Source organism: Oncorhynchus masou, chromosome 12 (genome assembly GCF_036934945.1).
Source record: "Oncorhynchus masou masou isolate Uvic2021 chromosome 12, UVic_Omas_1.1, whole genome shotgun sequence".
In the NCBI taxonomy this organism is placed as follows: domain Eukaryota; kingdom Metazoa; phylum Chordata; class Actinopteri; order Salmoniformes; family Salmonidae; genus Oncorhynchus; species Oncorhynchus masou.
Genome location: NC_088223.1, coordinates 9770548 through 9798047, shown reverse-complemented (window position 1 = coordinate 9798047; position 27500 = coordinate 9770548). Strand labels below are relative to the sequence as shown.

Below are 27500 nucleotides of genomic sequence, written 5' to 3'. Positions count from 1 at the left end.
ATATTCAATCAGGACCTAATTTACTGGGATATGGCTGAGGGATATTCTATCAGGACCTAATTTACTGGGATATGGCTGAGGGATATTCAATCAGGACCTAATTTACTGGGATATGGCGGAGGGATATTCTAGCAGGACCTAATTTACTGGGATATGGCTGAGGGATATTCTATCAGGACCTAATTTACTGGGATATGGCGGAGGGATATTCTATCAGGACCTAATTTACTGGGATATGGCGGAGGGATATTCTAGCAGGACCTAATTTACTGGGATATGGCGGAGGGATATTCTATCAGGACCTAATTTACTGGGATATGGCTGAGGGATATTCTATCAGGACCTAATTTACTGGGATATGGCGGAGGGATATTCTATCAGGACCTAATTTACTGGGATATGGCTGAGGGATATTCTAGCAGGACCTAATTTACTGGGATATGGCGGAGGGATATTCTAGCAGGACCTAATTTACTGGGATATGGCTGAGGCATATTCTAGCAGGACCTAATTTACTGGGATATGGCGGAGGGATATTCTATCAGGACCTAATTTACTGGGATATGGCTGAGGGATATTCTATCAGGACCTAATTTACTGGGATATGGCGGAGGGATATTCTAGCAGGACCTAATTTACTGGGATATGGCGGAGGGATATTCTAGCAGGACCTAATTTACTGGGATATGGCGGAGGGATATTCTATCAGGACCTAATTTACTGGGATATGGCTGAGGGATATTCTATCAGGGCCTAATTTACTGGGATATGGCGGAGGGATATTCTATCAGGACCTAATTTACTGGGATATGGCTGAGGGATATTCTAGCAGGACCTAATTTACTGGGATATGGCGGAGGGATATTCTAGCAGGACCTAATTTACTGGGATATGGCTGAGGCATATTCTAGCAGGACCTAATTTACTGGGATATGGCGGAGGGATATTCTATCAGGACCTAATTTACTGGGATATGGCGGAGGGATATTCTATCAGGACCTAATTTACTGGGATATGGCAGAGGGATATTCTAGCAGGACCTAATTTCCTGGGATATGGCGGAGGGATATTCAATCAGGACCTAATTTACTGGGATATGGCAGAGGGATATTCTAGCAGGACCTAATTTCCTGGGCGTTGGCTGAGGGATATTCAATCAGGACCTAATTTACTGGGATATGGCGGAGGGATATTCTATCAGGACCTAATTTACTGGGATATGGCGGAGGGATATTCTAGCAGGACCTAATTTACTGGGATATGGCTGAGGGATATTCTAGCTGGACCTAATTTACTGGGATATGGCTGAGGGATATTCTAGCTGGACCAAATTTACTGGGATATGGCTGAGGGATATTCTAGCGGGACCTAATTTACTGGGATATGGTTGAGGGATATTCTAGAAGGACCTAATTTACTGGGATATGGCGGAGGGATATTCTAGCGGGACCTAATTTACTGAGATATGGCTGAGCGATATTCTAGCAGGACCTAATTTACTGGGATATGGCGGAGGGATATTCTAGCGGGACCTAATTTACTGGGATATGGCGGAGGGATATTCTAGCAGGACCTAATTTACTGGGATATGGCGGAGGGATATTCTATTAGGACCTAATTGACTGGGCTTTGGCTGTGTATTATTGAACCAAATATGGTTTTGCTTCATTATGTTAACTACCTTTTCTTGTTTGCTCGTTATGTCTTATTCTTTGGTTTGTTCTTCTTCCTCTTTCTCTTCTGTCTTTTCTGTCAAATGTTTTCATAATGAGGACACCCTAACACTTTTCTATCTCCTCTCCTCCTCTCCTCTCCTCCTCTCCTCATCTCCTCCTGTCCTCCTGTCCTCCTCTCTTCTCTCCTCCTGTCCTCCTCTCCTCCTCTCTTCTCTCCTGTTCTCCTCTCCTCCTGTCCTCCTCTCCTCCTCTCTTCTCTCCTCTCCTCCTCTCTTCTCTCCTCCTGTTCTCCTCTCCTCCTGTTCTCCTCTCCTCCTGTCCTCCTCTCCTCCTCTCCTCTCCTCCTCTCCTCATCTCCTCCTCTCCTCCTCTCCTCCTCTCTTCTCTCCTCCTGTTCTCCTCTCCTCTTGTCCTCCTCTCCTCCTGTCCTCCTCTCCTCCTCTCTTCTCTCCTCTTGTCCTCCTCTCCTCCTCTCCTCCTCTCCTCCTCTCTTCTCTCCTCCTGTCCTCCTCTCCTCTTGTCCTCCTGTCCTCCTGTCCTCCTCTCCCTCCCTCTCCTCCTCCTCTCCTCTCCTCCTCTCCCTCCCTCCTCCTCCCTCTCCTCCTCTCCTCCTCTCCTCCTGTCCTCCTCTCCTCCTCTCCTCCTCTCCTCCTGTCCTCCTGTCCTCCTCTCCTCCTCTCCTCCTCTCCTCCTCTCCTCTCCTCCTCTCCTCCTGTCCTCCTCTCCTCCTCTCCTCCTCTCCTCCTGTCCTCCTGTCCTCCTCTCCTCCTCTCCTCCCTCTCCTCCTCTCCTCTCCTCCTCTCCTCCTGTCCTCCTCTCCTCCTCTCCTCCTCTCCTCCTCTCCTCCTGTCCTCCTCTCCTCCTCTCCTCCTCTCCTCCTCTCCTCTCCTCATCTCCTCCTGTCCTCCTCTCCTCCTGTCCTCCTGTCCTCCTGTCCTCCTCTCCTCCTCTCCTCCTCTCCTCCTGTTCTCCTGTCCTCCTCTCCTCCTCTCCTCCTCTCCTCCTGTCCTCCTCTCCTCCTCTCCTCCTCTCCTCCTCTCCTCTCCTCATCTCCTCCTGTCCTCCTGTCCTCCTCTCCTCCTGTCCTCCTCTCCTCCTCTCTTCTCTCCTCCTGTCCTCCTCTCCTCCTCTCTTCTCTCCTGTTCTCCTCTCCTCCTGTCCTCCTCTCTTCTCTCCTCCTGTCCTCCTCTCCTCCTCTCCTCTCCTCATCTCCTCCTGTCCTCCTCTCCTCCTCTCCTCCTCTCCTCCTGTCCTCCTGTCCTCCTGTCCTCCTCTCCTCCTCTCCTCCTCTCCTCCTGTCCTCCTGTCCTCCTGTCCTCCTCTCCTCCTCTCCTCCTCTCCTCCTCCCCCTCCTCTCCTCCTGTCCTCCTGTCCTCCTCTCCTCCTCTCCTCCTGTCCTCCTCTCCTCCTCTCCTCCTCTCCTCCTCTCCTCTCCTCATCTCCTCCTGTCCTCCTGTCCTCCTCTCCTCCTGTCCTCCTCTCCTCCTCTCTTCTCTCCTCCTGTCCTCCTCTCCTCCTCTCTTCTCTCCTCTCCTCCTCTCTTCTCTCCTCCTGTTCTCCTCTCCTCCTGTTCTCCTCTCCTCCTGTCCTCCTCTCCTCCTCTCCTCTCCTCCTCTCCTCCTCTCCTCCTCTCTTCTCTCCTCCTGTTCTCCTCTCCTCTTGTCCTCCCTCTCCTCCTGTCCTCCCTCTCCTCCCTCTCTTCTCTCCTCTTGTCCTCCTCTCCTCCCTCTCCTCCTCTCCTCCTCTCTTCTCTCCTCCTGTCCTCCTCTCCTCCTGTCCTCCTCTCCTCTTGTCCTCCTGTCCTCCCCTGTCCTCCTCTCTCCCTCTCCTCCTCTCCTCCTGTCCTCCTCTCCTCCTCTCCTCCTCTCCTCCTGTCCTCCTGTCCTCCTCTCCCTCCTCTCCTCCTCTCCTCCTCTCCTCCTGTCCTCCTCTCCTCCTCTCTCCTCCTCTCCTCCTGTCCTCCTGTCCTCCTGTCCTCCCTCTCCTCCTGTCCTCCCTCCTCCTCTCCTCCTCTCCTCCTCTCCCTCCTGTCCTCCCCTCCTCTCCTCCTCCTCTCCTCCTCTCTTCTCTCCTCCTCTCCTCCTCTCCTCCTCTCCTCCTCTCCTCCTGTCCTCCTGTCCTCCTCTCCTCCTCCTCTCCTCCTCTCCTCCTCTCCTCCTGTCCTCCTCTCCTCCTCTCCTCCTCTCCTCCTGTCCTCCTGTCCTCCTGTCCTCCTCTCCTCCTCTCCTCCTCTCCTCCTCTCCTCCTCTCCTCATCTCCTCCTGTCCTCCTGTTCTCCTCTCCTCCTCTCCTCCTCTCCTCCTGTCCTCCTCTCCTCCTGTCCTCCTCTCCTCCTCTCCTCCTCTCCTCCTGTCCTCCTGTCCTCCTCTCCTCCTCTCCTCCTCTCCTCCTGTCCTCCTGTCCTCCTCTCCTCCTCTCCTCCTCTCCTCCTCTCCTCCTCTCCTCATCTCCTCCTGTCCTCCTCTCCTCCTCTCCTCCTGTCCTCCTCTCCTCCTCTCCTCCTGTCCTCCTCTCCTCATCTCCTCCTGTCCTCCTCTCCTCATCTCCTCCTGTCCTCCTCTCCTCCTCTCCTCCTGTCCTCCTCTCCTCATCTCCTCCTGTCCTCCTCTCCTCCTCTCCTCCTGTCCTCCTCTCCTCATCTCCTCCTGTCCTCCTCTCCTCCTCTCTTCTCTCCTCAGTTATCCTACGGTTCCAGTTCTCCAGCTCTCTCCAACCGTCAGCGCTTCCCGACATTCTTCCGTACCCACCCGTCTGCCACCCTCCACAACCCCACCAGGGTTCAGCTCTTTCAGAAGTGGAAATGGACGAAGATCGCCACCATCCAGCAGACTACGGAAGTTTTCACCTCGGTGAGTGACAGGCGTCTTTAACATGTATTTTTTTTTTGTATTTGACTGTTTTATAGACAGTGATAGTCTGAATGTAGAGGGACAGATACAAAGGAACACAGAGCCACGTCAGAATGGGCTTCTGTGGTCCAGAGTCTGTGAGGCTAATCACTCTACCAAAACCCTTCCTAACTAAGGCTGCTCTTGACTCAAGTTTTATGGACTTTGATGAAACATGCAGCCTTCATGTTCCGGTGACATGCGTTGAAAATGCGTGGCCTCAAATAGACGAGAAGGTCTATTTGTCTCCCAAGGATAGAATAATCTGCCCCCCCGCCCCCCCGCCACGGTTCACCTGTGGTAACATGACGGCTCTCAACTCCCCGACAACAGTTCCACCGATAGCCAATGGGAAAGAGGTGTAACTCCGTGACCTGGAAGCGGCGCGAGCTAAGTTAGAAAAAAAAGGGGCAAATCGATCTCCTTAAAAAGAGAAAACGGAATCAATTGAGAACCATTCCCGTAAATTCAACGTGCCAAAAGGACTTGAAACTTCCGTGGTGGTGGCGGGAAAACCCAACTTTGTTTCATGAGCAATCTTTTCTATGAGCTATTCGAGGCAGGAGAAGCTGGGTCCCATGCCGCTGATTACCATTGCACACTTGCGCGGGTCTTTTCCGGGAAGGGCTCTCGTTTGAAGTGAAATGGCAAATTGTTCGCCTTGCAGGGGACTCGGGGGGGGGGGGGCTCTGACCTATGCGGAGAAGAGGGTCAGCATCTCCCCAGATCTGAATGCCAAACTGCTAAAACAGAGGGCAACCTACAGTGGAGGTGAGATCCCAGCTTACACCAGCTAAATCTGAGATGGGGTTTCATCCACCCGGAAAAAAACCTCATGTTGATCTTTCAGAACACAATGCTCCCAATAAAGCTCAAGACATTTCCCAGAATCCCTGACGAGTCGACAGATGGAGCCCCATAATGACTGGCACAATATTCAGATATGCCATCCATGCACAGTCTCACAGCCTAGCCTATGGCTATAATGCTGCCCTCAGCATAAGCCAATGAGGAGGACACCCCCCCCCCCCCCCCACCTTGAAGTGGTTACAAGGACATTATTACTATTATTGCTGAGTATTGGACTTTGTTAATATTATACTGCCTATGGTCCAGGATATTAAACAGTGATGATATCACACCAATTAACGAATCATGTCACATAGACTGAGGCTGCTTCCTGGTGAGGCTCCAGAGCATTGAATTCCTACAAGGGAAAATAAAGGCTATATAAATTGGAAGCTATTCCCCTACTATTTTTTGTTTGTTCGCTACAGCTAAGGAGAGACGGTCAGTCTCATTTGGGCTACGACACAATACCATTTAGGGCAGGCTATTGAATGTATCTCCCAGGGAGGACTTGATGATGGTTATGATCTAGATTATAAAACTGTGTGTTTCGAGCCCCGAATGCTGATTGGCTGACAGCCGTGGTATATAAGACCGTATACCACGGGTATGACAAACTTAAATTTATTTTTACTGCTCTAATTATGTTGGTAACCAGTGTATAATAGCAATAAGGGGGCCAAAATACCAGCAAGAGTGTGTGAAAACCTTGTGAAGACTTACAGAAAACGTTTGACCTCTGTCATTGCCAACAAAGGGTATATAACAAAGTATTGAGATGAACTTTTGTTATTGACCAAATACTTATTTTCCACCATAATTTGCAAATAAATTCATTAAAAATCCTACAATGTGATTTTCTGGATTTTTTTCTCTCATTTTGTCTGTCATAGTTGAAGTGTACCTATGATGAAAATTACAGGCCTCTCTCATCTTTTTAAGTGGGAGAACTTGCACAATTGGTGGCTGACTAAATACTTTTTTGCCCCACTGTATCTGTTGTTATGTTTACGCTTTTCATTTCTCTTCACTACCCACCCTAACTCATCAAGGCTGATAGATCCCCACCCTAACTCATCAAGACTGATAGATACCCACCCTAACTCGTCAAGACTGATAGATACCCACCCTAACTCGTCAAGACTGATAGATCCCCGCCCTAACTCATCAAGACTGATAGATCCCCGCCCTAACTCATCAAGACTGATAGATACCCACCCTAACTCATCAAGACTGATAGATACCCACCCTAACTCATCAAGACTGATAGATCCCCACCCTAACTCATCAAGACTGATAGATACCCACCCTAACTCATCAAGACTGATAGATCCCCACCCTAACTCGTCAAGACTGATAGATACCCACCCTAACTCATCAAGACTGATAGATCCCCACCCTAACTCATCAAGACTGATAGATCCCCACCCTAACTCATCAAGACTGATAGATCCCCACCCTAACTCATCAAGACTGATAGATACCCACCCTAACTCATCAAGACTGATAGATACCCACCCTAACTCATCAAGACTGATAGATCCCCACCCTAACTCATCAAGACTGATAGATCCCCACCCTAACTCGTCAAGACTGATAGATACCCACCCTAACTCATCAAGACTGATAGATACCCACCCTAACTCATCAAGACTGATAGATCCCCACCCTAACTCATCAAGACTGATAGATCCCCACCCTAACTCTAGACTGATAGAAGAAGGGGACAGGGAAGTTGGGGGGTTATGGTTTACAGTGAGGGTTGTCTGGGTGGGGAACAACCAAAGGGTAAGTTTACCTGCGGGTCCTGTTTTTTGTTTACACATCCATGGGCTCGATCAATATTAAAGATAACAACATTTGTTTCTGGAAAAACAATAGCAACGCTAGTTATCCTCTCTTGGATTTGGAAAGGCTTAAATTGTCCATTCGAATGTTCCAGCTGTCTTGCTATTCTAGCATTTCATATTGATAGAGCAATGCTCCAAGAATCACACTTTGCTCCTTTAAGGATTTAACATTTTTTTGATTAGAATTATTAGGATTCCCATTAGCCGACACCAATGGAGACGGGTCACCTTACTGGGGGTCTGACACATAACCAACAATACATTACAGACAAAAGACTTTACAATTTACACACATTTAACATGAACATGTAGTGTGTGTATCTATCAGTTACACATACAGGTCAATACATACACAACATACCTGTCAGTACATACACACAACATACCTGTCAGTACATACACACAACATACCTGTCAGTACATACACACAACATACCTGTCAGTACATACACACAACATACCTGTCAGTACATACACACAACATACCTGCCAGTACATACACACAACATACCTGGCAATACATACACACAACATACACACAACATACATGTCAGTACATACACACAACATACCTGTCAGTACATACACACAACATACCTGTCAGTACATACACACAACATACCTGTCAGTACATACACACAACATACCTGTCAGTACATACACACAACATACCTGTCAGTACATACACACAACATACCTGTCAGTACATACACACAACATACCTGTCAGTACATACACACAACATACCTATCAGTACATACACACAACATACCTGTCAGTACATACACACAACATACCTGTCAGTACATACACACAACATACCTGTCAGTACATACACACAACATACCTGTCAGTACATACACACAACATACCTGTCAGTACATACACACAACATACCTGTCAGTACATACACACAACATACCTGTCAGTACATACACACAACCAGTAGGTCACCTGTCAGTACAGACACACAACCAGTAGGTCACCTGTCAGTACAGACACACAACCAGTAGGTCACCTGTCAGTACAGACACACAACCAGTAGGTCACCTGTCAATACAGACAACCAGTAGGTCACCTGTCAGTACAGACACACAACCAGTAGGTCACCTGTCAGTACAGACACACAACCAGTAGGTCACCTGTCAGTACAGACACACAACTAGTAGGTCACCTGTCAGTACAGACACACAACCAGTAGGACACATGTCAGGACACACAACCAGTAGGTCACATGGCAATACAGACACACAACCAGTAGGTCACATGGCAATACATACACACAACAAGTAGGTCACATGTCAGTACATACACACAACCAGTAGGTCACATGTCAGTACATACACACAACCAGTAGGTCACATGTCAGTACATACACACAACCAGTAGGTCACATGTCAGTACATACACACAACCAGTAGGTCACATGTCAGTACATACACACAACCAGTAGGTCACATGTCAGTACATACACACAACCAGTAGGTCACATGTCAGTACAGACACACAACCAGTAGGACACATGTCAGTACATACACACAACCAGTAGGTCACATGTCAGTACACACAACCATTAGGTCACATGTCAGTACATACATACAACCAGTAGGTCACATGTCAGTACAGACACACAACAAGTAGGTCACATGTCAGTACATACAACCAGTAGGTCACATGTCAGGACATACAACCAGTAGGTCACATGTCAGTACACACAACCAGTAGGTCACATGTCAATACAGACACACAACAAGTAGGTCACCTGTCAGTACAGACACACAACCAGTAGGTCACCTGTCAGTACAGACACACAACCAGTAGGACACATGTCAGGACAAACAACCAGTAGGTCACATGGCAATACAGACACACAACCAGTAGGTCACATGTCAGTACATACACACAACCAGTAGGTCACATGTCAGTACATACACACAACCAGTAGGTCACATGTCAGTACATACACACAACCAGTAGGTCACATGTCAGTACATACACACAACCAGTAGGTCACATGTCAGTACATACACACAACCAGTAGGTCACATGTCAGTACATACACACAACCAGTAGGTCACATGTCAGTACATACACACAACCAGTAGGTCACATGTCAGTACATACACACAACCAGTAGGTCACATGTCAGTACAGACACACAACAAGTAGGTCACATGTCAGTACATACACACAACCAGTAGGTCACATGTCAGTACATACAACCAGTAGGTCACATGTCAGGACATACAACCAGTAGGTCACATGTCAGTACACACAACCAGTAGGTCACATGTCAATACAGACACACAACCAGTAGGACACATGTCAGTACATACACACAACCAGTAGGTCACATGTCAGTACATACATACAACCAGTAGGTCACATGTCAGTACAGACACACAACAAGTAGGTCACATGTCAGTACATACAACCAGTAGGTCACATGTCAGGACATACAACCAGTAGGTCACATGTCAGTACACACAACCAGTAGGTCACATGTCAATACAGACACACAACAAGTAGGTCACCTGTCAGTACAGACACACAACCAGTAGGTCACCTGTCAGTACAGACACACAACCAGTAGGACACATGTCAGGACAAACAACCAGTAGGTCACATGGCAATACAGACACACAACCAGTAGGTCACATGGCAATACATACACACAACAAGTAGGTCACATGTCAGTACATACACACAACCAGTAGGTCACATGTCAGTACATACACACAACCAGTAGGTCACATGTCAGTACATACACATAACCAGTAGGTCACATGTCAGTACATACAACCAGTAGGTCACATGTCAGTACACACACCCAGTAGGTCACATGTCAGTACATACACACAACCAGTAGGTCACATGTCAGTACACACAACCAGTAGGTCACATGTCAGTACACACAACCAGTAGGTCACCTGTCAGTACAGACACAACCAGTAGGTCACATGTCAGTACAGACACACAACCAGTAGGTCACATGTCAGTACAGACACACAACCAGTAGGTCACATGTCAGTACAGACACACAACCAGTAGGTCACATGTCAGTACTCACAACAAGTAGGTCACATGTCAGTACATACACACAACCAGTAGGTCACATGTCAGTACATACAACCAGTAGGTCATATGTCAGTACACACAACCAGTAGGTCACATGTCAGTACATACACACAACAAGTAGGTCACATGTCAGTACATACAACCAGTAGGTCACATGTCAGGACATACAATCAGTAGGTCACATGTCAGTACACACAACCAGTAGGTCACATGTCAATACAGACACACAACAAGTAGGTCACCTGTCAGTACAGACACACAACCAGTAGGTCACCTGTCAGTACAGACACACAACCAGTAGGACACATGTCAGGACACACAACCAGTAGATCACATGGCAATACAGACACACAACCAGTAGGTCACATGTCAGTACAGACACACAACCAGTAGGTCACATGGGGGAGAGGCGTTGTGAGGTGTTGATTTATCTGTTTTTTGAAAAACAGGTTTTCCAGGTGTTTACTTGCGCTACATAAGATGGAAGGGAGTTCCATGCACTCATGGCTCTGTATAATAGTGCATGTTTCCTTGAATTTGTTCTGAACCTGGGGTAAGTGTGTGTGTAAGTTGACTATGCAAACAATTTGGAATTTCTGAAACATTCATGTTTCTTGTAAAAACAAGAAGTGACGCAGTCATTCTTTCCTCAACTCTTAGCCAAGACACACTGGCTTGCACAGTATTAATATTAGCCCTCTGATTACAATGAAGAGCAAGCTGTGTCTCTCTGTTCTGGGCCAGCTGCAGCTTATTAACTAGGTCCTTATTTGCAGCACTTGACCATATGTCTGGACAATAAACAAGATAAGATAAAACTAGAGCCTGCAGGACTTTGTGGAGTGTGGCGTCAGAAAAGCAGAGCATCTCTTTCTTACGGACAGACCTCTACCCATCGTTACAACCATTGAATCTATATGTTTTGACCATGACCGTTTACATTCTAAGGTAACACCAAGTAATTTAGTCTCCTCAACTTGTTCAACAGAAACACCATTCATTACCAGGTTCATCTGAGGTCTCGAACTTAGGGAATGATTTGTACCAAATACCGTTTTAGAGATGTTTAGGATCAGTTTATTGCTGGCCACCCATTCCAAAACAAACTGCAACTCTTTGTTAAAGGTTACATTGACTTCATTAGCTGTGTTTGCTGATGAGTATATGGTTGAATCATCAGCATACATGGACACACATGCGTTGTTTAATGCCAGTGGCGGGTCATTGGTAAAAATAGAAAAGAGTAGAGGGCCTAGAGAGCTGCCCTGCGGTACACCACACTTTACATGTTTGACATTAGAGAAGATTCCATTAAATAAAACCCTCTAAGTTATATTAGATAGATAGCCTGGATACAGCCCTTAGCTGTGGTATATTGGCCATATACCACAAACCACTGAGGTGCCTTATTGCTATAATACATTGGTTACCAACATGATTAGAGCAGAATCCACAATATGGCAGAGGTTGAAAAGCCATAACACATGTTTTCTCAACAGATGATTATGGGCAATAATAATGCCTTGCAAACGTCCATTAAAACTGTACATTTAAAGTCCCTAAACTCGGCAAGAGTCTATTGTCTTGCTGATAGCCCATCAAGGACACGTTGTTTCCAGAGCTCACAGGTGTGCCTGGTATGGATTGTGACTCCATCTCGTTCCTTGCCCTCTTCAACTGGTCATTCTCCGCCTGACTCTCCGCCAATACCGCCTGGCTCTGGACCAATGCATCAGTTGCCACCCCTCTCTCTGCCCTCAGAGAATGCTTCTCTTTCTGTAGCTTAATCATTTCTTTGTTTAATATTATGGTATTTCTATTCCATGAAAAAAACAAAAATCTGATTGATTTATCAAGACCGGTCCCCACGCTCTGTCATTCAGTGATATTCATGAAGAAATACTGTACAACATTTTGCAGTTGCATTAGGTTTGGAGTTAGAAATGTAAAACTTTAGAGTAATAATATAATAATTTAATTCAATACGTTGCAATTTGTGGGATTTGTCTTCACACCTTACCTAGATGAGCTATTAGACTATCCTTTTGCAAAGGTATGACAAGTCTATTGTCCCGCTAATAGCCAATTCATTGGAACATTGTTTGCAGAATTCACAGACTGCTAACACTTTGTGAAAAACAAAAATGCCCCCAGCATCTAGAGTGGTAGAAATATATTATTGAATTGGAAAAATAAATTAAAACCCACATGACGTTCTGTTTTATACTAACAAGTGGTTGCTATGGTGAATAATCCAATAATAACTGGTATGACACGGCTCTCGGAACTCATTAAAAGGCGGCTACCACATGAAACTACATGAAAATACTTGCAGATCAATAACGTGTTCCTGTAGATCTAGTTATATTTAGAGGATTGGAGGATTCTAAATGAATATCTAAGGGGCATTTTTCTTTAGGCCAAATCTGGTCTGTTTATATTGATTTAGAAATGTAAAACCTTACAGAGAATATCTAAGAAGCTTTTATATAATTATAATGCAGTGTTAATGATAATAATAATTGTTGGATAACAGATCGGCTCTCGGGACTCATTAAGAGGCCTCAATCTTCAATGTAATCATTAATTCAGAAGGTTACACCCATAGGTTTTAGGCCTGCAGTAGGTTATAATAATCCATGCCTTCCAAAAGTTATGTGTGGAGTTAGAATTTCGGCTGTCAGAAGTATTAAAATCAACTAATGTCATCCTTTAAATGCTTTATTATCCAAATGTTTAATTTGCGTGTGGGCGACGGAGAGAAACAAATTGGTACAGTTTGAGGCCATGAGGCGAGAGTGATGCGGGCGCTGGAGAGAAAATAAATGAGTACAAAAAGCTGCTTAGACATTCTCTGTAAGGTTTTGCATTTATAAATCAATATCACAGACCAGAAAAATGCCCCTTAGATATTAATTTAGAATCCTCCAATCCTCTAAATATAATTAGATCTACAGGGACACTTTATTGATCTGCAAGTATTTTCATGTAGTTTCATGTGGTAGCCGCCTTTTAATGAGTTCAGTTGAAGTCGGATGTTTGCATACACCTTAGCCAAATACATTTAAACTTAGTTTTTCACAATTCCTGACAATTAATCCTGGTAAAAAAAAGTCCCTGTTTTAGGTCAGTTAGGATCACCACTACATTTTAAGAATGTGAAATGTCAGAATAGCCATAGAGAGAATGTCACGACTTCCGCCGAAGTCGGTCCCTCTCCTTGTTCAGGCGGCATTTGGCGGTTGAAGTCACCGGCCTTCTAGCCATCACCGATCCACTTTTAATTTTCCATTTCTTTTGTCTTTGTTTTACACACCTGGTATCAATTCCCCAATAACATGTTCATTATTTAACCCTCTGTTTTCCCCATGGTTTTTGTGCGTGATTGTTTTATGTATGTTCAGTCCGTTATTGTGGACTCGGTATTACGACATGTTATTGGCACATTTGAGTAAAGTTACTTGTGTTACTTATCTCTGCTGTCCTGCGCCTGACTCCTCTGCACCAGCTACACCCAGACCATTACAGAGAATGATTTATTTCAGCTTTTATTTATTTCATCACATTCCCAGAGGGTCAGAAGTTTACATACACTCAATTAGTATTTGGTAGCATTGCCTTTAAATTGTTTAAATTGGGTCAAACGTTTCGGGGAGCCTTCCACAAGCTTCCCACAATAAGTTGGGTGAATTGGCCCATTCCTCCTGACAGAGGTGGTGTAACTGAGTCAGGTTTGTAAGGCCTCCTTGCTCGCACACACTTTTTCAGTTCTGCCCACATATTTTCCATGGGATTGAGGTCAGGGCTTTGTGATGGCCACTCCAATACCTTGACTTTGTTGTCCTTAAGCCATTTTGCCACAACTTTGGAAGTATGCTTGGGGTCATTGTCCATTTGGAAGACCCATTTGCGACCAAGCTTTAACATCCTGACTGATGTCTTGAGATGTTGCTTCAATTTTTCCACATAAGTATCCTTCCTCATGACGCTGCCTATTTTGTGAAGTGCACCATTCCCTCCTGCAGCAAAGCACCCCTACAACATGATGCTGCCACCCCCGTGCTTCACGGTTGGGATGGTTGCAAGCGTCCCCCTTTTTCCTCCAAAAATAACGATGGTCATTATGGCCAAACAGTTCTATTTTTGATTCATCAGACCAGAGGACATTTCTCCAAAAAAGTACGATCTTTGTCCCCATGTGCAGTTGAAAACCGTAGTCTGGCTTTTTTATGGTGGTTTTGGAGCAGTGTCTTCTTCGTTGCTGAGTGACCTTTCAGGTTACGTCGATATAGGACTAGTTTTACTGTGGATATAAATACTTTTGTTCCTGTTTCCTCCAGTATCTTCACAAGGTCCTTTGCTGTTGTTCTGGGATTGATTTGCGCTTTTCGCACCAAAGTATGTTCATCTCTAGGAGACAGAACGTGTCTCCTTCCTGAGCGGTATGACGGCTGTGTGGTCCTATGGTGTTTATACTTGCGTACTATTGTTTGTACAGATGAATGTGGTACCTTCAGGTGTTTGTAAATTGCTCCCTTGGATGAACCAGACTTGTGGAGGTCTACAATTTTTTTCTGAGGTCTTGGCTAGTTTCTTTTGATTTTCCAATGATGTCAAGCAAAGAGGCAGGCCTTGAAATACATCCACAGGTACCCCTCCAATTGACTCAAATTATGTAAATTAGCCTATCAGAAGCTTCTAAAGCCATGACATCATTTTATAGAATTTTCCAAGCTGTTTAATGGCACAGTCAACTTAGTGTGTATAATCTTCTGACCCACTGGAATTGTGAAACAGTGAATTATAAGTGAAATGATCTGTCTGTAAAAAATTGTTGGAAAAATTACTTGTCATGCACACAGTAGATGTCCTAAACCAACTTGCCAGAACTGTAGTTTGTGGAGAGGTTGAAAAACAAGTTTTAATGACTCCAACCTAAGTGTATGTGAACTGCCGACTTTCAACTGTACCAATTGTTATTGAATGAGTCACCAAGTTGGCAACAACTTGTCAGTATAAACTGTCAGAACATTTCTTTATTAAAGACTATCAGAAAGAATGTTGGTACTTGTTTATTTTGATCCAAAGCCATGAATGAGTGAGTCACTCCGTTTTATGCTGACAAATCCTTGCTGGACTCTTTCATTAAGTTTCTTCTTCACATCATCAAAGTGTAATAAATACTCAGGGAGAAAAAGGTGTAGATTCACGGCAGATGTTTAACGTGTTTATTTCACCTTCGCAGAAGGCAGGAATTGTGGTCACAGGAAGGCAATGATCATACACAGGTAGGCAAACAGGCAGGTGAATCAAAAGAAGGACTCTGTGTTTCTGAAACAGACTTACTATCACTCTTTCACACTGTGGTAAATAATTTCATTATGATTAAATTACTATATGCCAATTCCTCAGACATAGTTTTAACAGGCAGTATCTGTTCTGCTCTGTTAAGATTCACTAGAAGCAGCGGACAAGGTGATTTAATGTCTCCTTTGCTATTTTTGTTATCCATTTGTTATCCCTGGCCCAGGCAATTTGTCAATCAAAGGAAATAACACACATTTCCCTGAAATCTACTGATCACTTCATGTTATTACATGAGGACGATATTTTACTATATCTAGACAATTGATCCCAATTTGCCCCCAAACTCATTGAATATCATAGATAAATTCAACGAACCAAATCAGCCCTTCTGACTCTCAAGACGTCGATGGAGGACTTCATCTCTACTTATGGAACCTGATGGAGGACTCCATCTCTACTTATGGATCCTGATGGAGGACTCCATCTATACTTATGGAACCTGATGGAGGACTACATCTCTACTTATGGAACCTGATGGAGGACTCCATCTCTACTTATGGAACCCGATGGAGGACTCCATCTCTACTTATGGAACCCGATGGAGGACTCCATCTCTACTCATGGAACCCGATGGAGGACTCCATCTCTACTCATGGAACCTGATGGAGGACTCCATCTCTACTTATGGAACCTGATGGAGGACTCCATCTCTACTTATGGAACCTGATGGAGGACTCCATCTCTACTTATGGAACCTGATGGAGGACTCCATCTCTACTTATGGAACCTGATGGAGGACTCCATCTCTACTTATGGAATGACAATCGTTTCCTATTTTAAATATTTGTTAGTAGATCTATTGCCTTTCTGAGATAAAACCATTGCCAGAACTTTAACAGATCTCAAATCAATTAAAACCAGGGCGTGAGTTGGGTGGGTTGTCCATGTTCCGTTTTCTATGTTGTGTTTTTGCGTTTTGCCTGGTATGGTTATCAATCAGATGCAGGTGTCATTAGTTGTCTCTGATGGAGAATCATACTTAGGTAGCCTTTTCCCACTTGTGTTTCGTGGGTGGTTATTTTCTGTCTAGTGTGTTTTGTCACCTTGCAGAACTGTTTCGGTTTCGTTTCTTTCTCTTTGTAATTTTGTTTAGTGTTCTGAGTTTAAATAAATATCATCATGAATGCTTACCACGCTGCGCTTTGGTCCTCACCTCATTCCAACGACGATCGTTACAAAAACCAACCTCAGTAGGTGGACTTACATCCCAGTTGCTTTAAGCGGCAGAATATCTAATTGTCGAAATGAATATATTGCCACAGCTGATTTTCTGTAGTTCAATACTTCCCATGTCTTCCCCTTCTGGCTATTGGCACACAATTCATAGTCCAGTTTCAAGGTAAATGATCTCGGATAAAATTAACAAACTTACAAAGAGAGAAATACGTAGGAGAACTATCTGGACTAGAGGTCGACCCATTATGATTTTTCGACGACGATACGGATACCGATTAATTGGAGGACCAAAAAAAGCCGATACCGATTAATCGGCCGATTTAGTTGTAATAACAATTACAACAATACTGAATGTACACTTATTTTAACTTAATATAATACATCGATAAAATCAATTTAGCCTCAAATAAATAATGAAACATGTTTAATTTGGTTTAAATATTGCAGAAATAAAGTGTTTGAGAAGAAAGTAAAAGTGCAATATGTGCCTTGTAAGAAAGCTAACGTTTAAGTTCCTTGCTCAGAACATGAGAACATACTGTATGAAAGCGGGTGGTTCCTTTTAACATGAGTCTTCAATATTCCCAGGTAAGAAGTTTTAGGTTGTAGCTGTACTAGGAATTATAGGATTATTTCTCTCTATATGATTTGTATTTCATATACCTTTGACTATTGGATGTTCTTATAGGCACTTTAGTGTTGCCAGTGTAACAGTATAGCTTCTGTCCCTCTCCTCGCCCCTACCTGGGCTCGAACCAGAAACACATTGACAACAGCCATCCTCGAAGCAGCGTTACCCATGCAGAGCAAGGGGAACAACCATTCCAACCACTCCAAGCGAGTGACGTTTGAAACACTATTAGCGCGCACCCCGCTAACTAGCTAGTCATTTCACATTGGTTACACCAGCCTGATTTCGGGAGTTGATAGGCTTGAAGTAAAAAACAGCTCAATGCTTGAAGCACAGCAAAGAGCTGCTGGCAAAATGCACGAAAGCATGAATGCTTACGTGCATTTTGAATGAATGCTTACGAGCCTGCTGGTGCCTACCACCGCTCAGTCAGACTGATCTATCAAATAATGGACATAATTGTAACATAATAACACACAGAAATACGAGCCGTAGGTCATTAATATGGTCGAATCCGGAAACTATCATCTCGAAAACAAGACGTTTATTCGTTCAGTGAAATACGGAACCGTTCCATATTTTATCTAACCGGTGGCATCCATAAGTCTAAATATTCCTGTTACATTGCACAACCTTCAATATTATGTCATAATTACGTAAAATTCTGGCAATGAGCCAGGCAGCCCAAACTGTTGCATATATACTGACTGCGTGCAATGAACGCAAGAGAAGTGACACAATTTCACCTGGTTAATATTGCCTGCTAACCTCGATTTCTTTTAGCTGAATATGCAGGTTTAAAAATATATACTTCTGTGTATTGATTTTAAGAAAGGCATTGATGTTTATGGTTAGGTACAGTTGTGCAACGATTGTGCTTTTTTCGCAAATGCGCTTTTGTTAAATCATCCCCCGTTTGGCAAAGTTGGCTGTCTTTGTTAGGAAGAAATAGTTTTCACAGTTTGCAACAAGTCATGTTAGCAGGCAATATTAACTAAATAAGCAGGTTTAAAAATATATACTTGTGTATTTATTTTAAGAAAGGCATTGATGTTCATTGTTAGGTACACGTTGGAGCAACTAGTCCTTTTTCGCTAATACTCACTGCATCGATTATATGGAATGCAGGACACGCTAGATAAACTTGTAATATCATCAACCATGTGTAGTTAACTAGTGATTATGATTGATTGATTGTTTTTTATAAGAAAAGTTTAATGCTAGCTAGCAACTTACCTTGGTTTCTTACTGCGTTCGCGTAACAGGCAGTCTCCTTGTGGAGTGCAATGTAATCAGGTGGTTAGAGCGTTGGACTAGTTAACTGTAAGTTTTTTTCTTTTTTTCTTCTGTGTTATTGACTTGTTTATTGTTTACTCCATGTGTAACTCTGTGTTGTCTGTTCACACTGCTATGCTTTATCTTGGCCAGGTTGCAGTTGTAAATGAGAACTTAACTCTCAACTAGCCTACCTGGTTAAATAAAGGTGAAATAAAAGAAAAAAATAAAAGGTTGCAAAATTGAATCCCCGAGCTGACAAGGTAAAATTTGTCATTCTGCCCCTGAACAGGGCAGTTAAGCCACCGTTCCTAAGACGTCATTGTAAATCAGAATGTGTTCTTAACTGACTTGCCTAGTTAAATAAAGGTGTAAAAAAAATTGCCAATTTTAAAAAATTGGCCAAATCGGTGTCCAAAAATATTTGTTGTGAAAACTTGAAATCGGCCCTAATTAATCGGTCCACCTCGAATCTGTACAAAACTTGAGGTTGTATTTCCAGGCTTTAGCATTTCATCCCATCCTGAATTGGTTTAGACATAATTATTCCTCCCCCTGGCTGAGTATAGAAAGAAATATGGTGTCTCCTATTGTCCTGTAAGAGGTTGTCTCCACTGATATATCCCTTAACCAATGTAATATGGAGTCTCCTATTGTCCTGGAAGAGGTGGTCTCCACTGATATCAAATCAAATTAAATCAAATTTTATTTGTCACATACACATGGTTAGCAGATGTTAATGCGAGTGTAGCGAAATGCTTGTGCTTCTAGTTCCGACAATGCAGTAATAACCAACAAGTAATCTAACTAACAATTCCTAATCTACTGTTTTATACACAGTGTAAGGGGATAAAGAATATGTACATAAGGATATATGAGTGAGTGATGGTACAGAGCAGCATAGGCAAGATACAGTAGATGGTATCGAGTACAGTATATACATGTGAGATGAGTATGTAAACAAAGTGGCATAGTTAAAGTGGCTAGTGATACATGTATTACATAAGGATGCAGTCGATGATATAGAGTACAGTATATACGTATGCATATGAGATGAATAATGTAGGGTAAGTAACATTATATAAGGTAGCATTGTTTAAAGTGGCTAGTGATATATTTACAACATTTCCCATCAATTCCCATATATTAAAGTGGCTGGAGTTGAGTCAGTGTCAGTGTGTAGGCAGCAGCCACTCAATGTTAGTGGTGGCTGTTTAACAGTCTGATGGCCTTGAGATAGAAGCTGTTTTTCAGTCTCTCGGTCCCAGCTTTGATGCACCTGTACTGACCTCGCCTTCTGGATGATAGCGGGGTGAACAGGCAGTGGCTCGGGTGGTAGATGTCCTTGATGATCTTTATGGCCTTCCTGTAACATCGGTGGTGTAGGTGTCCTGGAGGGCAGGTAGTTTGCCCCCGATGATGCGTTGTGCAGACCTCACTACCCTCTGGAGAGCCTTACGGTTGAGGGCGGAGCAGTTGCCGTACCAGGCGGTGATACAGCCCGCCAGGATGCTCTCGATTGTGCCTCTGTAGAAGTTTGTGAGTGCTTTTGGTGACAAGCCGAATTTCTTCAGCCTCCTGAGGTTGAAGAGGCGCTGCTGCGCCTTCTTCACGATGCTGTCTGTGTGAGTGGACCAATTCAGTTTGTCTGTGATGTGTATGCCAAGGAACTTAAAACTTGCTACTCTCTCCACTACTGTTCCATCGATGTGGATAGGGGGGTGTTCCCTCTGCTGTTTCCTGAAGTCCACAATCATCTCCTTAGTTTTGTTGACGTTGAGTGTGAGGTTATTTTCCTGACACCACACTCCGAGGGCCCTCACCTCCTCCCTGTAGGCCGTCTCGTCGTTTTTGGTAATCAAGCCTACCACTGTTGTGTTGTCCGCAAACTTGATGATTGAGTTGGAGGCGTGCGTGGCCACGCAGTCGTGGGTGAACAGGGAGTACAGGAGAGGGCTCAGAACGCACCCTTGTGGGGCCCCAGTGTTGAGGATCAGCAGGGAGGAGATGTTGTTACCTACCCTCACCACCTGGGGGCGGCCCGTCAGGAAGTCCAGTACCCAGTTGCACAGGGCGGGGTCGAGACCCAGGGTCTCGAGCTTGATGACTAACTTGGAGGGTACTATGGTGTTGAATGCCGAGCTGTAGTCGATGAACAGCATTCTCACATAGGTATTCCTCTTGTCCAGATGGGTTAGGGCAGTGTGCAGTGTGGTTGAGATTGCATCGTCTGTGGACCTATTTGAGCGGTAAGCAAATTGGAGTGGGTCTAGGGAGTCAGGTAGGGTGGAGGTGATATGGTCCTTGACTAGTCTCTCAAAGCACTTCATGATGACGGAAGTGAGTGCTACGGGGTGGTAGTCGTTTAGCTCAGTTACCTTAGCTTTCTTGGGAACAGGAACGATGGTGGCCCTCTTGAAGCATGTGGGAACAGCAGACTGGTATAGGGATTGATTGAATATGTCCGTAAACACACCAGCCAGCTGGTCTGCGCATGCTCTGAGGGCGCGGCTGGGGATGCCGTCTGGACCTGCAGCCTTGCGAGGGTTAACACGTTTAAATGTTTTACTCACCTCGGCTGCAGTGAAGGAGAGACCGCATTTTTCCGTTGGAGGCAGTGTCAGTGGCACTGTATTGTCCTCAAAGCGGGCAAAAAAGTTATTTAGTCTGCCTGGGAGCAAGACATCCTGGTCCGTGACTGGGCTGGATTTCTTCCTGTAGTCCGTGATTGACTGTAGACCCTGCCACATGCCTCTTGTGTCTGAGCCGTGGAATTGGGATTCTACTTTGTCTCTGTACTGACGCTTAGCTTGTTTGATAGCCTTACGGAGGGAATAGCTGCATTGATTGTATTCAGTCATGTTACCAGACACCTTGCCCTGATTGAAAGCAGTGGTTCATGCTTTCAGTTTCACACGAATGCTGCCATCAATCCAAGGTTTCTGGTTAGGGAATGTTTTAATCGTTGCTATGGGAACGACATCTTCAACGCACGTTCTAATGAACTCGCACACCGAATCAGCGTATTCGTCAATGTTGTTATTTGACGCAATACGAAACATGTCCCAGTCCACGTGATGGAAGCAGTCTTGGAGTGTGGAGTCAGCTTGGTTGGACCAGCGTTGGACAGACCTCAGCGTGGGAGCTTTTTTAGCTTTTGTCTGTAGGCAGGTATCAGCAAAATGGAGTTGTGGTCAGCTTTTCCGAAAGGGGGCGGGGCAGGGCCTTATATGCGTCGCGGAAGTTAGAGTAACAGTGATCCAAGGTTTTTCCACCCCTGGTTGCGCAATCGATATGCTGATAAAATTTAGGGAGTCTTGTTTTCAGATTAGCCTTGTTAAAATCCCCAACAACAATGAATGCAGCCTCCGGATAAATGGTTTCCAGTTTGCAAAGAGTTAAATAAAGAGTGTTCAGAGCCATCGATGTGTCTGCTTGGGGGGGGAATATACGGCTGTGATTATAATCGAAGAGAATTCTCTTGGTAGATAATGCGGTCTACATTTGATTGTGAGGAATTCTAAATCAGGTGAACAGAAGGATTTGAGTTCCTGCATGTTTCTTTCATCGCACCATGCCTCGTTAGCCATAAGGCATACACCCCCACCCCTCTTCTTACCAGAAAGGTGTTTGTTTCTGTCGGCGAGATGCGTGGAGAAACCCGTTGGCTGCACCGCATCGGATAGCGTCTCTCCAGTGAGCCATGTTTCCGTGAAGCACAGAACGTTACAGTCTCTGATGTCCCTCTGGAATGCTACCCTTGCTCGGATTTCATCAACCTTTTTGTCAAGAGACTGGACATTGGCAAGAAGAATGCTAGGAAGTGGGGCACGATGTACCCGTCTCCGTAGTCTAACCAGAAGACCGCTACGTTTCCCTCTTTTTCGGAGTCGTTTTTTGGGGTCGCTGCATGCGATCCATTCCGTTGTCCTGTTTGTAAGGCAGAACACAGGATCCGCGTCGCGAAAAACATATTCTTGGTTGTACTGATGGTGAGTTGACGCTGATCTTATATACAGTAGTTCTTCTCGGCTGTATGTAATGAAACCTAAGATGACCTGAGGTACTAATGTAAGAAATAACACATAAAAAAACAAAAAACTGCATAGTTTCCTAGGAACGCGAAGCGAGGCGGCCATCTCTGTCGGCGCCGGATATATCCCTTAACCAATGTAATATGGTGTCTCCTATTGTCCTGGAAGAGGTGGTCTCCACTGATATATCCCTTAAACAATGTAATATGGTGTCTCCTATTGTCCTGTAAGAGGTGGTCTCCACTGATATACTCTTAAACAATGTAATATGGTGTCTCCTATTGCCCTGTAAGAGGTGGTCTCCACTGATATACTCTTAAACAATGTAAACTACGCTTTGGTCCTATTATTGCTCACACAATTTATATTTGGAGCAAAATTGTAAAACAATGTGACTGAGAATCAAAATTGCATGCCAATACTCAGAGTTATAGGGGGTTGGGGACTGACCATCAACCTGTTGATTTCATGCAATTCTACACATTTTTCCATGACTTATGCCATATAAATTATATCTGAGTGAGAGTAACTAACAAAATTAAATTGGGGCCCCCTGGAGGTTAGGGGCCCTGGGCACGTGCCCTGCGTGACCGGCTGGTATCCGGAAATTATCCTCCAAGTTTAGACAACTGGCTAGACAAATTTAGCAATAAAGCAGGTGTTAGCTGACATGGCTAATTGAATGACTGTCAGTGACTGACGTAACAAGAGAACATTTGCTTATGCAAAACTCAGTTTTTGTACTTGCACCTACTATTCTAACCCTCAACATTATCTTCAGAACCCGAATGAGTTCTGCTTATGTCTGAAGCCAGCCCTGGTCTGTGTTTCTGTCTGTGTGTCTGTCTGTGTGTCTGTCTGTGTGTCTGTCTGTCTGTCTGTGTGTCTGTCTGTGTGTCTGTCTGTGTGTCTGTCTGTGTGTCTGTCTGTCTGTCTGTGTGTCTGTCTGTGTGTCTGTCTGTGTGTCTGTCTGTGTGTCTGTCTGTGTTTCTGTCTGTGTGTCTGTCTGTGTTTCTGTCTGTGTGTCTGTCTGTGTTTCTGTCTGTTCTGTCAAGACATGTTGTACTGAAAATACTAAACAAAGCATCTGCATGAAGTGAGTGATGGCAGTTTTCAAGTCTTGTCTCTCCTTCAGACATTGGATGATCTCGAGGCAAGGACCAAGGAGGCTGGGATAGAGATCAGTGTTCGCCAAAGCTTCCTCACCGACCCCGCCCCAGCTGTCAAGAACCTCAAGGTGCGTCCTTCACTTCTCACCCTTCCTCCTTCTTTCCCTCTTACCTCCCTTCCTCCCTTTCTCCCTCTATCTCACCTCCCTCCCTCCATCCCTTACACTCTCTTCCTGGTTTATCCCCCCTGCTGCCATGGCAACTGCCAGGTGATTGAACACATGAGATCAATCACGTCTGAGCTTGGTGAACAAACCCCAGAGAGACTGACACACACACACACACACACACACACACACACACACACACACACACACACACACACACACACACACACACACACCATTAGTACACAGGAGCAGCAAGGGTCCCGGCTGGCATAGCGAATCAGACATAATCACCGCTGCCACCACACCCGCAGGGCCAGCATTACTGGAAATCCTGTCTTTTATTTTGAAGAGACTCAAGTTAATTAGAGCATAAGGTTGACCCCCTCTACCCTCCTTTCTGTTCCCCCTCTACCCTCCTCTACCTTTCTGGTCCCCTTTCTACCCTCCTCTACCTTTCTGTTCCCCCTCTACCCTCCTCTACCTTTCCGTTCCCCCTCTACCCTCCTCTACCTTTCCGTTCCCCTTTCCCCCCTCTACCTCATGTATAGTCTTGACTATCATTAAAGGGATGACTGTTATATTATCAAATTAATTCTCTGTGTAATGATTGCGTGATTAAACTAATCATGTAAGCATGAATTAACTAGGAAGTCGGGGCACAACGGGAACATGTTTAAAGAGTTACTATTTTCTGAATTGAACTCTCTTCAGATATTTTCATATCTTATCGATTACAGTCCCTTATAAATGTATTATCACCCCATCGGTCATATTCTGAATGTCGCAAACTCTTTTGATATCTGCACAAACCCTAGATTAATGATGAATCAGCGATATACAAATTGGCTTAATTATTTATTTACTAACTAACTTAATAATCACACAGCATTACGTAAACACACACACACAGGAAATGTTACACATTGAATACGACATAATACAACAAAAGGTCCCTAGTGGACTAAACCGGTATGACAGCTTCTTATACAAAAGGAAAAGGGAGGGCCATGTAAGAACGAGCGGGAGAAAAGACAAAGGACTTCACTATCATACACACAGTGGATAACTATGCTCATGGAATTGCAATTGATATATTTACGTGTGTCTTTGTCTTTGCTGTCTCTCCGTTGAAAACAATCGATCCGCCTGGGGAGTAATCGACAGAAAGTCTTTCGTAGTTGTAGCTCTGTTATAATGTATACATCAGGCGTACCAATGGTCGTTCTATAGGGAAATGTTCTCTTCTCGTCTTCCATCGACTTTCCTAGACAATTTTACATATACAGCTGCAGAATGTGAATGTGCAGTCTTTGGTTTTGTAGATTTATTAACCATTCGTGAGGTTTGGACTGCGTCCTCACGTCTTCTGGTTTCAGAGTTCTATTCATTACGGCCCTCTCAGCTCACGCTGTTGGTCTCGTTGCCATGGCCACTTCGGGAAAAAGAGGCTGTGTCTGTGCTCAGGTGGGCGTGGCCACTGAAATGGTTTAGACTTCATATGAACAACAGTTCTCTCATTTAGAAGGCTAACGTCACATTTCATCTTCTCACAAACAGTTTCATATTTAATCATATAAGTTCCACAACATTTAGATGTATGTCTGGTAACTGGGAAATATACACATTCAGAAATACAGTTATGTTGTTCTACTGTCCTTAGTTACAATATAAATGATTAACAAATACGACAGGATTGTTGTTTAACCTCTAGCGTCGAGCAATCCCGTATCCGGGAGCGTAATCATAGCCTCAAGCTCATTAGCATAACGCAACGTTAACTATTCATGAAAATCGCAAATGAAATGAAATAAATATATTGGCTCACAAGCTTAGCCTTTTGTTAACAACACTGTCATCTCAGATTTTCAAAATATGCTTTTCAACCATAGCTACACAAACATTTGTGTAAGAGTATTGATAGCTAGCATAGCATTAAGCATTCAGCAGGCAACATTTTCACAAAAACAAGAAAAACATTCAAATAAAATCATTTACCTTTGAAGAACTTCGGATGTTTTCAATGAGACTCTCAGTTTGATAGCAAATGTTCAGTTTTTCCAAAAATATTATTTGTGTAGGAGAAATCGCTCCGTTTTGTTCATCAAGTTTGGCAAAAAAAAAAAAAAATTCAGTCATTACAACGACAAACTTTTTTCCAAATTAACTCCATTAATATCGACAGAAACATGGCAAACGTTGTTTAGAATCAATCCTCAAGGTGTTTTTAACATATCTATTCGATGATAAATCATCCGTGGCAGTTGCCTTTCTCCTCTGAACCAAATGGAAACGTGGACGCAGCTGGAGATTGCGCAATAATTTCGACGTAGGACACCAAGCGGGCACCTGGAAAATGTAGTCTCTTATGGTCAATCTTCCAATGATATGCCTACAAATACGTCACAATGCTGCAGACACCTTGGGGAAACGACAGAAAGTGTAGGCTCATTCCTGGCGCATTCACAGCCATATAAGGAGACATTGGAACACAGCACATTCAAAATCTGGGGCATTTCCTGTATGAAATTTCATCTTGGTTTCGCCTGAAGCATTAGTTCTGTGGCACTCACAGACAATATCTTTGCAGTTTTGGAAACGTCAGTGTTTTCTTTCCAAAGCTGTCAATTATATGCATTGTCGAGCATCTTTTCGTGACAAAATATCTTGTTTAAAACGGGAACGTTTTTTTATCCAAAAATTAGAAGAGTGCCCCCTATATCGAAGAAGTTAAATACCCATGGACCATTCCAAATGTTTGATTACAGAAATATTGTTTAATTATTCAACCTTTTGATGCTACCGTACTGCAAGTCTCTCTCTGTGGTAACAAAGGGATTTAACTTAAACAGAGGGGGGGGACGGGGGGGGGGCTATGAGCCTTCCCCCAAAGGGCAGGTGATGTCATCTACTTTTCTGTTCACCTTCCTTCCCTCCCTCCTCCCTCTCTCCTCTACCTTTCTGTTCCTCCCTCTACCTTTCTGTTCCTCCTCTACCTTTCTGTTCCTCCTCTACCTTTCTGTTCCTCCTCTACCTTTCTGTTCCTCCTCTACCTCTCTGTCCCTCCTCTACCTTTCTGTTCCTCCTCTACCTTTCTGTCCCTCCTCTACCTTTCTGTTCCTCCTCTACCTTTCTGTTCCTCCTCTACCTCTCTGTCCCTCCTCTACCTTTCTGTTCCTCCTCTACCTTTCTGTTCCTCCTCTACCTTTCTGTTCCTCCTCTACCTTTCTGTTCCTCCTCTACCTTTCTGTTCCTCCTCTACCTTTCTGTTCTTCCTCTACCTCTCTGTTCCTCCTCTACCTTTCTGTTCCTCTTCTACCTTTCTGTTCCTCCTCTACCTTTCTGTTCCTCCTCTACCTTTCTGTTCTTCCTCTTCCTCTCTGTTCCTCCTCTACCTTTC

General features: G+C 44.3%; 1 protein-coding gene across 1 annotated transcript in view; it reads left to right on the top strand.

Annotated features, from left to right (window-relative positions):
* Positions 1–27500, top strand: part of LOC135549518 (gamma-aminobutyric acid type B receptor subunit 1-like) — a 332207-nt gene that overhangs the window by 206442 nt on the left and 98265 nt on the right. The window contains exons 9-10 of the mRNA XM_064979532.1: positions 4355–4525; positions 23960–24061. Of these exons, the coding sequence (XP_064835604.1) occupies positions 4355–4525; positions 23960–24061 (273 nt within the window). The remainder of the gene's footprint in view (positions 1–4354; positions 4526–23959; positions 24062–27500) is intronic.